The following is a 14,174-nucleotide window of genomic DNA, read 5'->3' as shown; positions in this document are numbered from 1 at the left end:
GGGGATTGCGAGTTGGTTTGGCTGGAGGAGAGAGTAGCCCTATATGCGGAAGACCTCCTATTGTTCCTAAATGACGCCGGAACCTTCCCTACAGGGTGCTTTACAGATATTAAATTCCTTTTCATCCATTACGGGATTGAAGTTAACTTGACAAAATCATTGTTATTTCCAATAGATATTAAACCTCTTGACCACCGCCCCATGTCAAAAAGACGTCCTGTTTTTAAAGTTGAATATCTCGATAACGGCAGCAGCTGCTGCCACAACCGAGATATTCATCTTTTCAGGGGGCGGTGGTGTACACGATAACGGCGATCTCGCGGCGAATCCGCCGCGGAGACCGCCGTATCGGTGGCGGGAGATGGGCCCCCCCCCCCTCCCGCCACTCTCCCAGCGCCCTCCGCCGCTTACCAGAGCCGTCGGTAGCGGCGGAGGGGATCGGATGTGTCCGGCAGCTGAGCGGGGACGGGACTGAAGGAGAAATCTCCTTCACCCGTCCTCATAGCTCTGCTGGCGGAAGTGACGTCAAAACGTCAGTCCCGCCCAGGCCTCTTAAAGAAATTTTTTTTTTTTGCATTTAAGTCTAATTATGAGATCTGAGGTCTTTTTGACCCAGATCTCATATTTAAGAGGACCTGTCATGCTTTTTTTCTATTACAAGGGATGTTTACATTCCTTGTTACTAGGAATAAAAGTGATCAATTTTTTTTTTTTTTTTTTTCAGTGTAAAAAATTATAAAACTAAATAAAAATAAATAAGAAAACCACAAAAAATTATTTTAAAGCGCCCCGTCCCGACGAGCTCGCTCGCAGAAGCAAACGCATACGCGAGTAGCGCCCCGATATGAAAAACGGTATTCAAACCACACAAGAGAGGTATCGCCGCGATCGTTAGAGTGAGAGCAATAATTCTAGCCCTAGACCTACTCTGCAACTCAAAAAATGCACCTGTAGAATTTTTTAAACGTCGCCTATCGAGATTTTTAGGGTAAAGTTTCACGCCATGCCATTGAGCGGGCGCAATTTTTAAGCGTGACATGTTGGGTATTCATTTTACTCGGCGTAACATTATTTTTCACAATATATAAAAAAATTGGGCAAAATGTATTGTTTGTCTTATTTTTTAATTCAAAAAAAGTGATTTTTATCCAAAAAAAGTGCGCTTGTAAGACCGCTGCGCAAATAACGGTTGTGACAAAAAGTATTGCAATGACTGCCATTTTATTCCCTAGGATGTCTGCCTAAAAAAAAATATATAATGTTTGGGGGTTCTGATTAATTTTCTAGCAAAAAAATTGTGATTTTCACATGAGGAGAGAAGTGCCAGAATTAACCTGGTGGGCAAGTGGTTAAAGCTCGAAATACAGCTCCTTCTGATATCCAATTACAGTGGGGTAGAGAATTTTAAGTACATATGAGTGGTGATATCTCGGTAGACTTCGGAGTTGATTTTTATTAATTTGACCCAGTCTTGAGGGATATGCGGCCAAGACTGAAAGCATGTGAATCTTTACGGTTATCCATATTGGATGCATTAATCTTCTAAAAATTAAAATTATTCCAAAATTTACCATACTATTTAAGACATTCTCCTCAGTGGATCCCTATATCAGTTTTTTGTAAGACTCAATCAACGATTCTTCTCTTTTTTATGGGGCCCAAAAAAAGCGAGATATAAATTGACAACTTTCATGCGCCCCTGCTTTTCCAGATCTTTAAAAAATATTTTCTAGTTTAGCTGGTGACCGGCCGCACAGTGTTTATGCCCAGATCTAATCTTCCATTCGGTTGAAGCAGCCAGTGGTAGAATCTATAGAAGCTGTAAAGTTCTGTTGTTCAGAGGCCCTTGGGCCCCTTATCAATGCTACAACTGTTCGAGGGGCTGGTCTTAGATGTGAGCACTATCCTAGAGCATGCAATTTCTCCAAATGCCCTATGGTTGAATCCTACTTTACTCCAGATCTATAAATTACATTAACCTAGTGTATGGACTAATGTTAATGTTAAGTTGGTTTCTCCAGTTGCAATTAATCAGAAGGGAGGGACCGACCATATTGGCCCCATAAAGAATGATTAAGGACATTCTGGTTACAAAGGATGGGGAGATGGCAAAGGTATTGAATTTATTCATAATTTATTCACCATGGGAATCGGGGGGCTTCAGTAACCAAAACTGCTTGTGTTTATCCTCATGACACATACAGGAAGCACCTCCATGGTAGCAGAGGACAAAATTAAAATTAGAATTGGGAAACTTAAACAATAACCACTTCCAGACCTGCGCACGACGATGTACGTCCTATTTTTAAAGACGGATATCTCGGTAACGGCAGCAGCTGCCTGTCACAACCGAGGTATCCATCTTTAGTGTGCGCGGTCTGGAATCCGATAATGGCGGTCTCCGCGGCAGTTCCACCGCGAGATCGCCGTTATCGGTGGCGGGAGAGGGGCCCCCCCCCCTCCCGCCGCTCCCCGCCGCCCTCCGCCACTTACCGGAGCCGTCGGGTAGCGGCGGAGGGCGATCGGATGCTGTCGGCCTGGTGAGCGGGGACGAGACTGAAGGAAAATCTCCTTCGCCTGTCCCATAGCTCGGCTGGGCGGAAGTGACGTCAAAACGTCAGTCCCGCCCAGCCTCTTAAGAGACAAATTTTTTTTTTGGTCATTGAAAAAATTACATTTTTTTATTTTTTTTCTATTTTTTGCATTTAAGCCCAAATATGAGATCTGAGGTCTTTTTGACCCCAGTTCTCATATTTTAAGAGGACCTGTCATGCTTTTTTCTATTACAAGGGATGTTTACATTCCTTGTAATAGGAATAAAAGTGATAATTTTTTTTTTTTTTTTTTTTTCAGTGTTAAAAATTTTAAAATAAATAAAAATAAATGCGAAAAACAAAAAAAAAAATTTTTTTAAAGCGCCCCGTCCCGACGAGCTCGCGCGTAGAAGCGAACGCATACGCGAGTAGCGCCGACATATGAAACGGTATTCAAACCACACAAGTGAGGTATCGCCGCGATCGTTAGAGCGAGAGCAAAAATTTTAGCCTTAGGCCTACTCTGTAACTCAAAAAATGCAACCTGTTAGAATTTTTTTAAACGTCGCCTATCAAGATTTTTAAGGGTAAAAGTTTGACGCCATGCCACGAGCGGGGGCGCAATTTTTAAGCGTGACATGTTGGGCATCATTTTACTCGGCGTAACATTATCTTTCAAAATATATAAAACAATTGGGCCAAATTTATTGTTGTCTTATTTTTTAATTCAAAAAAGTGAATTTTTCCAAAAAAAAGTGCGCTTGTAAGACCGCTGCGCAAATACGGTGTGACAAAAAAGTATTGAATGACCACTATTTTATTCTCTAGGGTGTTAGAAAAAAAAATATATAATGTTTGGGGGTTTTAAGTAATTTTCTAGCAGAAAAAAATGTTTTAGTCTTGCAAACACCGAATCTGAAAAACACCTAAGGTCTGGAAGTGGTTAATAAATCACTGCGACCAGATGGCTTGCACCCGAGGTACTTATGGAACTCAGTCAAGTAATTGCCAGACCTTTGTTCCCAATTTTTACTGACAGTCTAGACTGCAATGGTACCAGCTGATTGGAGAAAAGCCAATGTAGCACCAATATTTAAAAAGGGCCCACAATACATCCTTGGGAATTACAGACCAGTTAGCCTAACATCAATAGCATGTAAGCTCTTGGAGGGGATGATAATGGACTATATACAAGATTTTAGTAATGAGAACTGTATCATTAGCAGTAATCTGCATGAATTCATGAAGAGTCGTTCTTGCCAAACCAATCTATTAACCTTCAATGAGGAGGTGAGTTGCCATCTAGATAAAGGAAGGCCCGTAGATGTGGTATATCTGGATTTTGCAAAAGCATTTGACACAGTTTCCCATAAACGTTTACTGTACAAAATAAGGTCCCTTGGCATGGACCATAGGGTGAGTACATGGATTAAAAACTGGCTACAAGGGCAGGATCAGAGGGTGGTGATAAATCTGGAGTACTCTGAATAGTCAGGGGTGGGTAGTGGGGTCCCCCAGGGTTCTGTGCTGGGACCAATCATATTTAATTTGTTAATAAACGACCCGGAGGATGGGATAAACAGTGCAATCTCTGTATTTGCGGACAACACTAAAGTAAGCAGGGCAATAACTTCTCCGCAGGATGTGGAAACCTTGCAACAAGAGCTGAACAAATTAATGGGGTGGGCAACTACATGGCAAATAAGGTTATGTGGAAATAAAAAAAAAAATGCATTTAGGTGGCAAAAATATGAATGCAATCTACTCACTGGGGGGAGAACCTCTGGGGGAATCAAGGATGGAAAAGGACCTGGGGGTCCTAGTAGATGATGGGCTCAGCAATGGTATGCAATGCCAAGCTGCTGCTAACAAAGCAAACTGAATATTGGCATGCATTAAAAAGGGGATTGTCAGAAAGGTTTCCATCTGCTGGTGGTGCTTTGGTTTGCAATGCTGGTGACACTATTTGATCTCTGGGCCGCAGTACTGACATCCACCAGCGGGTGTTTCTCGGCAGTGTGGAGCCGATATTATCTCGTCAAATCAGGCGTCACCTGAGCCTGATTGCAGGAGATGTGTACAAATACCCGGCAACACACAGAGTTGCCTTGGTATCGTCCTTGTGCCCTGATCCGTACCTGCCCAAGTGCCTTTTTCCCCTTCACCCATGGCAACCTCCATTTCAGCCCAATATACTCTGCTTCCCACCAAATATCAATTCCCTGTTTCTACTCGCTGCACCTGCCTTTTCTCTGCTACCTACAACTACCCCACAAGAACTTCCTCTGGCCGCTGTTCCCCCATTCCTTACCATATTCCAACCCTTCATTTCAGTCTGCTTCACCCCCTACCTACAGTCCTGCAGTCACCTACAGAACTCCAGTAGCCAAGCCAAAGAAGAAACGGAAGTTCTTTCCAACCCACACAATCCTGCCAGTAACCCAACCTGCCTCCACGCCAGCCAATCTGCTCCAGCCTGCTTCCGCACCGACCAACCTGCCCCAGTCTGCCTTCATGCCAGCTGAACCTGATGACCCACCTAATCCTGCCTGCTCTCTGCGTGCTGTGCCAGCCTGATGTCCCCGCAGCCTGTTGTGCCAGCACCTGTGCCTACTGTCCAGTCTGCTGTTTCAGTGCCTGCCGCCCAGTCTGATGTTCCAGGGCCTGCTGTCCAGTTTGATGTGCCTGCTGTTCAGCCTGTTGTGCCAGTGCCTGCTGTTCAGCCTGTTGTGCCTGCTCTTTAGCCTCTTGTGCCAGTGCCTGCTGTTCAGCCTGTTGTGCCAGTGCCTGCTGTTCAGCCTGTTGTGCCAGAGCCTGCTGTTCAGCCTGTTGTGCCAGAGCCTGCTGTTCAGCGCCTGCTGTTCAGCCTGTTGTGCCAGAGCCTGCTGTTCAGCCTGTCCAGTCTGACGTCCCAGTGCCCATGTTCCAGCCCGAAGTTCCGGTGCCTGTGTTCCCGCCTCCAGTTCCGCTGCCTATGTCCCAGGCTGAAGATCGGGTGTCCCAGCCTGAAGATCGGGTGTCCCAGCCCGAAGATCCGGTGCCTGTGTCTCAGCCTAAAGTTTTGGTGCCCGTTACCCAGTCTGCTAAACCGTTGCCCGTTACCTGGCCTGCTCATCATCCGGCTTGCTGGCCCAATGCCCGGCGTCCAGCTTGCTGAACCGGGGCCCGCTACCCAGCCCACTGGGCCGAGGCCTGTTACCCAGCCTGACCTTACGGTGCTCGCTGCTCAGCCTGGTGACCCAGAGCCTGCTGCCCAGCTAGATGACCCGGAGCTTGCTGTCCAGCCAGGTGACCCGGAGCCTGCCGTCCAGTCTACTGCCCAGCCTGATGTTTTAGTACCTATTCGATCGGATGCCCAAGGCCCAGTTCGATGTGCCCGTTGTCCGGCTTGATGTGCCTACTGTCTGGCTTGATGTGCCCGCCGTCCGGCTTGATGTGCCCGCTGCTCGGCTTGGTGTGCCTGTGCCCGCCGCCCAGCCTGATGTACCTGTGCCAACTTCCCCTGGCTTGATGTCCCGCTGTCCACTGCCCAGCTTGAGTTGCCTCTGCCTGTTGCCCGGTTTACAGATATGGACCTTTTTCATGCCCAGTTTGATATGCCTCTGCCGGGCTTCATGCCATGGACTTTTCTCAGCAGCAGCTAGTTGGAGCATCCGGAGGCCGCTTGTTCGAGGGGGAGGGGGGGGGGGTTGTCAGGAAAGGTTTGCAATGCTGGTGACACTATTTGATCTCTGGGTCGCAGTACTGACGTCCACCAGCAGGTGTTTCTCGGCAGTGTGGAGCCGACATTATCTCCTGCAATCAGGCAATACCTAAGCCTGATTGCAGGAGATGTGTACAAATACCCGGAAACACACACACAGTTGCCTTGGTATTGTCCTTGTGCCCTGATCCGTACTGTCTGAGAACCTGTATCCTGTACTCTGTACCCTGAACCTGATCCTGTCTCCCTGTCTTGATCCCTATCCTGTCGCACCTGTTACCTTGCATCCCTGCCCCGCAGTCTGATCCTGTCCATCCTCTCCTCTCCCTCTCCTGTCCTGCTCCTTGACCCATCTGCTGATCTCCTGTGAATGACCCTGGCCTGGCTATTGTTTATGGTTCCGGTAGTTCCCATTTTTTGTATATACCTGTCTGACTGTTATTTATGGGTCCCTGTCTGTTGGTTGGTTTATTGTGCACTGTGTCATATTGGAAGTGGTTGTATTTATATTATTCAATTATCTTAATAAATCACTATATTTTCACTTTACATGTGTTTGGTGTTCCTCTGTTGCTATCCACTCAGTTTTGGTCACACCCGATTTGTGACAGGGATTAACTCAAGAGATAAATCAATAATTCTCCCACTCTACAAGACTCTGGTCTGGCCTCACCTGGAGTATGCCGTCCAGTTCTGGGCACCAATCCTCAGGAAGCATGTACTGGAAATGGAGCGAGTTTAGAGAAGGGCAACAAAGCTAATAAAGGGACTGGAGGATATTAGTTATGAAAAGAGGTTACAAGCACTGAACTTTTACTCTCTAGAGAAGAGACGCTTGAGAGGGGATAAGATTTCAATTTACAAATACCATACTGGTGACCCCACAATAGGGATAATAGTAATAAAACTAAATAAGACACGTGGCCACTCATTAAAATTTGAATAAAATATGTTTAACCCTAAACTGCGTAGAGGGTTCGTTACTGTAAGAGCGGCAAGGATGTGAAATTCCCTTCCACAGGCGGTGGTTTCAGTGGAGAGAATCAATATTTTCAAGAAACTATTAGATAAGCAGCTGAACGACCACAACATACAGGGATATACAATGTAATACTGACATATAATCACACACATAGGTTGGACTTTATGGACTTGTGTCTTTTTTCAACCTCACCTATGTAACTATGTACCTATGATATTCAGATCCATGTCAGAGCAATAGCTGTTGCCTGAGCCTCCAGAAACCTGGTCCTTTTGCCAGGAGGTCAATATGAAATATATTTATCATTTATTTTACATTTAGCTAATTGGCCAAGAACATAAAAGAAAATATATACAAAATAGGTTTATTTTGAATCTGGTTTGATGGGTCAAAAGTCTGGATATATTACTTCATTCATTTTTATTCAAATATGGTTTCTACAGAGGATCCTCAGTTCAACCCAATGTATTAGTCATCTTAAAATATACCCCGATTTTGCCACAATGAAGAGTCATTGCAATTTATCCTTTTCATTAATAAATAGGTTTTCAAACAATAATGTGAAAACTCTCCCACAAACTGCTATCAATATATGGAGGAATAGAATAAAATATAAATCAAAGAAAAAATGCAGTTTTAGAGCTGTAATGTAGCACTATTAGCACATATGTTGAGAAAATACCTGTCATGAAAAGCTGTGACCTTGTCTCAGAAATGTCATGTGTACCCTGTTCCTGGAAGAAGCAAGGGTGTCCGGGCTTCACTTCCGCATGAAGTAAGAAGATGCTTGCTAGGCTCTCCTTAAGAAGAGTTGTGGATAAGCGAACTACCAGCCCATTCTTTTTTTGCCCATCTTTTTTAGTTTATGTTTACCTTTAATCTGGTCCTAGGGTGACAATTCTCACTCACTGCACTGTATTTATAGAGGAGCAGCATTGTCACCCTAGGACAGGAAGGGGGTTGAGACTACAGAACACCCCCAATCATCTCTATAACATGACCTGTAATCTGCAGTCCACAGAGAGAACTCAGGAAGGGCCTGATAACATTGCTATGGTTTAAACACATTTTAATAAACACACATATGTACAAAGCTACACTTGAAAGTAGTGTTGGAAGGGTTTTTAGTTTTTAACCCATTTGTAAGTTATATAGAAAATTGGGATTAAAAGTACCATTTTGGTTTTTGCAAATGACACCAGCGATGTAGTGGAATATCATCCTTATAGGATGCCTCCAATTTACAAGCTAAACTCAATGGGCCAGATTCTCGTACCTGCGGCGGCGTAACGTAACCCGTTTACGTTACACCGCCGCAAGTTTTCAGTCTAAGTGCCCGATCCACAAAGCACTTACCTGTAAACTTGCGGCGGTGTATCGTAAACACGTCCGGCGCAAGGCGGCCCAATTCAATTACCATTTCAATTAGGCGCGCTCCCGCGCCGGACGTACTGCGCATGCTCCGTTCGCAAATTTCCCGACGTGCTTTGCGCGAAATTACGACGCGCCGGCGTGTTGAGAATCGCGACGTGCGTAACATACTTACGCCGGGAAAACAAAAAAATTCAAAAGCGACGCGGGACAGACGGGCATACTTTAACATGGTGGAGTAATTTTACACCATGTTAAAGTACCCCTAACTTTGCGATGGGAAACTAAGACTTGCACTGACGTAACGACGGGAAAAACCTTTGTGGATCGCCGTAACTGCTAATTTGCATACCCGACGCTGGTTTACGACGCAAACTCCCCCCAGCGGTGGCCAAAGTATTGCATCCTAGGATCCGACGGTGTAATTCAATTACACCTGTCGGATCTTAGGGCTAGCTATGCGTAACTGATTCTATGAATCAGTCGCATAGTTAGAACGGCCCTAAAACAGAGATACGACGGCGTATCAGGAGATACGCCATCGTATCTCTTTTGTGAATCTGGCCCAATGAACTTAAGCAACTTTGTAGCAAATGAGGTTTAATGTTGATAAATGTAAAGTTACGCAATTGGGGGCTAAAAACATGCACGCATCATACATTCTAGAAGGAGAACTGCTGGGAGAGTCAATGGTTGAGAAGCATTTGGGTGTTCTGGTAGATCATAGACTTAATAATAGCATGCAATACCAAACAGCAGTTTGTAAAGCTGGCAGAATAGTTTCTTGCAAAAAACGAGGTATGGACTCCAGGGGGAAAGACATCATTTTATAATTGTACAAATTTTACTAATGTAATACCTCATCAGAAATATGCAGGTTATTTTTCGGCACAAGTTCACAAAATGGATATTAAAGAACTAGAGAAAGTGCAGAGAAGAGCAACCAAACTGATAAGAGGCATGGAGGAGCTCAGGGAAAGGGTATCTGAATTTAATTTATTCTCTCTCTCGAGATGATTAATGGGAGATATGATCTTCATCTCCTATAAATACACAAATGGTCTGTACTTTCAGGTCATTAGGAATTATGGGAGGGGTGGAGTTGCATGGTTCACATCAGGAAGAAAAGACACTCATCCTCCATATACAGAAAGGCTTCTTCACAGTAAGAGCAGTGCATATGTAAAGAACTGGTTCTGGCCAGCTCAGTAGATTTCTATTTATTTTTTTAAAGAGCTTTGATGCCTTTTCTAAATGCAGAAAATATAACTGTATTTTAACATTTTACTTCAGGGAATATATGATTGCCTCATGGGGGATCAGGAAGGAATTATCTTTCACCAGCTGGAGCAAACTGGATAATGTTTTGTTAGTGTTTTCTGCCTACCTCTGGATCAACTGTGGGTATAGGATTGTGTATGTAAAGGTTTTCGTTTTTTTTTTTTGCTGTTGGTTAAACTAGGTGGACGTGTGTCTTTTTTCAACCAAACGATGTAACTATTGCCAGTATTAGTGTGTAGAGGAGGTCCATTTATTATGCAAATTTACTAATGTAAAATAAGTATGTTTGTCAGTACAAAGAGCAAGCAAAATGTGTAAAATGCAATAACCCAGAACAGCCAATCTGAATTCCCTTTATGGTTCCTATTTAGCTGCTATGGATTACTGCTCTTTGCACTACTGTTAGCAATGCCCAAATGAGTAAGCCTTTACACATTTTATAAATGGAAGCTTTAAAAGCAAACAAACACTTACTTTCATCAATGGCAGACTTGTTTTCGGCATGGCTTTCAATATCCTTAGAGAACCACTCATTGAATTCATCATGGGAGTCAAACAGTGTAGGCATGATAAAGTGCAGCAGTGCCCATAGCTAGAAAAAAATTATTATTATAAGTTTACCAATCTTCAGGAATTTTGCTTTAAAGCATCAGTTAAAATCATGAATACTATTACTATTATGGAAAAATTCTGCTTAACCAAAACTATATAAAAAAATTCTTGTAACATGTCATTACAGCAATATAAAAAAAGGTTTATGAACTACCCACCTATTCTTCAAAAGCTAATCGGTCTTTTGACCCTTGCTGACCTCTTGGCTAGGGAAGAGTAGCTGCAGTAAAAATTACCTTACTACCAAAAAACGTGTATGTCTTCCACGTACTACTGGTCACAGTCCCTGAACATTTTTTAAGGCTCTCCAGAGGAATATACAGTATTTCACTATGTTTGGGGGTCCTTAAAGCGGGGGTTCACCCAAAAATAAACTTTTTGACATTAGCTACATCCCTCCAGCATACTGCTAACATCTGCAGTATGCTGTTTTTTTTTTTGTACTTATCGTTATACGAGCCCTTGTTATCCGGCTCTGAGCTGGGGATTACTTCCGGGTATAGGCGTTCCTAAGCGAAGAGGAGTTGAATGACGGGCTGCTAAAGCGTGTCACGCCTTCTGAAAATACTCAAAGTCACACTCAGGTGTTTACGGCGGCTGCGCAGTCAGCTCTACACGGCAGGCGCCGTAAACGCCTGACTGTCACTTCGGGTATTTTCGGCAGGCGTGACGCGCCTTAGCAGCTGTCAATCAACTCCTCTTCGCTTAGAAACGCCCATTCCCCGCAGGATTCCCCGCTCGGAGCCGGATAACAAGGGCTCATATAACGATAAGTACAAGAAAAAAAACAAAAAAAAACAGCATACTGCAGATGTTAGCAGTATGCTACAGCTAATGTCAAAAAGTGGATTTTTGGGTGAACCTCCGCTTTAAGCCCTCGTACACACGATAGGTTAACCAGAGGACAACGGTCTGAAGGAACGTTTTCATCGGTCAAAACCGATCGTGTGTAGGCCCCATAGGTTATTTAACCTTCGGTTTAAAAAAAAGACAACTTGTTTTCAAATTTAACCGATGGATTGGTAACCGATAGGTCAAAACCTATCGTTAGTACGCACAACCATCGGTTAAAAATCCACGCATGCTCAGAAGTCGACGCATGCTTGGAAGCATTGAACTTCGTTTTTTTCAGCACGTCGTTGTGTTTTACGTCACCGCGTTCTGACACGATCGTTTTTTTAACTGATGGTGTGTAGGTTCTTCAGGCCGTTGTCCTCTGGTTAACCTATCGTGTGTACAAGGCTTAAAACCTAGGTTACCAAAGGCCACTTTATGTTTGCCAAGAGTATGTGGTGTTCTAGGCCTTCCTCATTTATTGAATTATTACCATGCTTCCCAATTAGCCCAAATACAAAGTATCACACTACCTGGGAAATCTTACTCTGGGTTGGTCTCAAAGTGGCAGACTTCAACCCTCTCTCCATAGACAATATGTAATGGCTTAAACCCTCTGAACGTAGTGGGCCATCAAACCCTATTTCACTTCAGGACTTATGAATAAAGAATCACTTAAAACAAAAGTTTAGTCTTCTCCCAACACTTCCTGCTATTATCTTTCATTCGCCATCCATTATTTTATATTGTTCTTATCCAGTGGCGGACATCCGTGGACCAACTTTCTTCCTTTAAAACATGTGTACCAAATATTTCCATTCACTGGCCTCATATCTGGGTTATACTCCTACATGATCAACAAGCTACAAAACCCCAATTCCAAAAAGGTTGGGATGCTGTGTAAAAATCTACATAAAAACAGAATTTAGTGATTTGCGAATCTCATAAACCCAGCTTTATTCGCAACAGAATATAGAAAACATTTCAAATGTTTAAACTGAGACGATTTACCATTTAAAAAAAAAAAAATACAAAATATTATAAATCATTTAAAAAATATTTACCACGGTGTAGCATCCCAGTCTTTTTTTTACCAACACTCTATAAATGTCTGGGACATGAGACCAGTTGCTGGAGTTTTGAGAGAAGAATGTTGTCTCAGTCTTGCCTGAGCATATACTGCTCTAAAACCAGGATCAATGATGCCTTTCCAGATGTGTAAGCTGCCCATTCCACCATCACTAATGCACCGCCACACCATCCGAATGACGGACTGGGTCCCAACACGGCTTAATGAGTTTGTCCCTATTTTTCGTGCCACCTGTCATAGAGGATGTGTGGGGGGGGGGGGGGTTCTTGTTCCGTTTACACTACTCAATTGAGCAAATATGCACTGCTGTCTCTATTGTTTTTATACCACAGTATTATTTATCAAGGAATTATTTTGATTGCTGTAATTATTTAGAATGCTGTTTCATCTGCGTTATGGCAAATAAAAACTTTTGAACCAGAAAAGATGCCAAAAGTAGTGTAAAAAATCCAGGAAAATGTTTAAAAATTTATATAAATGTGTAATGTAACCAATAAAAATAGTTAGATATACTATATTTATAAACCTAGTACATATATTTTTGTACCTAGTATAAATAACCTACCTTTATATTAGCTTAGCAGTGACCAGACTGACAGGAAGAGATCAGAAGTATGAGACTATCAGCGGAGCCAGTCTAAAGCTGGCCATACATTATACAATTTTCTAATTCAATTTCCTTTAGATTTACCTTCAACTATGTAATGTAAGGGCCTGCCCCGATTGCATACAAATTGAAAGTGTTTATGTTTGACCTCATATTATAAGGTTTTGGTAAATCTAATGGAAAGTTGAAAATTGCATGTTTGGCTAGCATTATTCTCTGATCATTTATACAGAAATAAAGAGCACAGAGATGACCGCAATATAGTGGTGATAATTGTATGCTTATATCTATAAGATTAATGTGAGCAGAAAATTAAAATTTTATTTTTACCTGGATTTCTGCTTTAAAATGGGCATTAAAAAAAAATGCAAATGCATGGTTTGTGGGAACCAACAAACTCTATGGTCTCACAACAATACCACATCTCACTTGTCTACCAAGTCATGTATGTAACAATGGAAAGAGTCTCACTCTTTACATGGGGGGGTAGGTGTTAGGTTTTCTATGAAATACTTTTTAAATGCTTTAGTAAGGAGTGGCTATTCATCCCAGTGTTTTAAAACCGCGTCTGGACTCCAGGCTTCTGAAAAACCTGGTGGCAAATTGTGCTGGTGCCCCCTACTCTCAGTAACGGCACTAAGTTTAGGAGCGAAGCAGATTGTGGGCTTACAAGGTTTCTGTTGCTGCACAGCTTCAGACACTCCCACCTAATGTAAAAAAACTAAATCCCAATTATACATTATAATCTAGAGATGATACTTTTGTTTACTTTTTGGCACCACATGGTCACATCATCAATCCCAATATCTTTCCTAATCTAAAGCTGGTCATAGATAAGTACGTTTTTTTTTTTTTGCTCAACGGGTAGGTTGAACAAAGAAAAACTGACCCAATTCCCCCATCCACACATTCGAGGTGGAAGGGGGAATGTTTTGCTGTGTCATTGTATTGTGATGGGGGGGGGGGGGGGGCAGAACACACTTATCAGCCTGCAGCGCTGATCAAGAGAACATTTTCCAAGAGGACAGATGTACAGACGTCGATCAGTAGATTGACTTCTGTATTACCACAGTGCCCATACATGGATTGGAATTCAGCCAGTCCCGCTGAATTTTCATCTGAGTTTCAATCCATTTATGGACAGCTTTGGGGATCTAAAA

At 42.9% G+C, this 14,174-nt stretch overlaps 1 protein-coding gene across 1 annotated transcript in view; it reads right to left on the bottom strand.

Annotated features, from left to right (window-relative positions):
- INO80 (INO80 complex ATPase subunit) overlaps positions 1–14,174 on the bottom strand; it is a 167,790-nt gene that overhangs the window by 72,050 nt on the left and 81,566 nt on the right. The window contains 1 exon segment of the mRNA XM_040332513.1: positions 10,346–10,463. Coding sequence (XP_040188447.1) covers positions 10,346–10,463 — 118 coding nt within the window.

This window comes from Rana temporaria, chromosome 13, assembly GCF_905171775.1.
Source record: "Rana temporaria chromosome 13, aRanTem1.1, whole genome shotgun sequence".
In the NCBI taxonomy this organism is placed as follows: domain Eukaryota; kingdom Metazoa; phylum Chordata; class Amphibia; order Anura; family Ranidae; genus Rana; species Rana temporaria.
The sequence above is the reverse complement of the archived record's forward strand: the minus strand, read 5'-3'. Positions and strand labels throughout refer to the sequence as shown.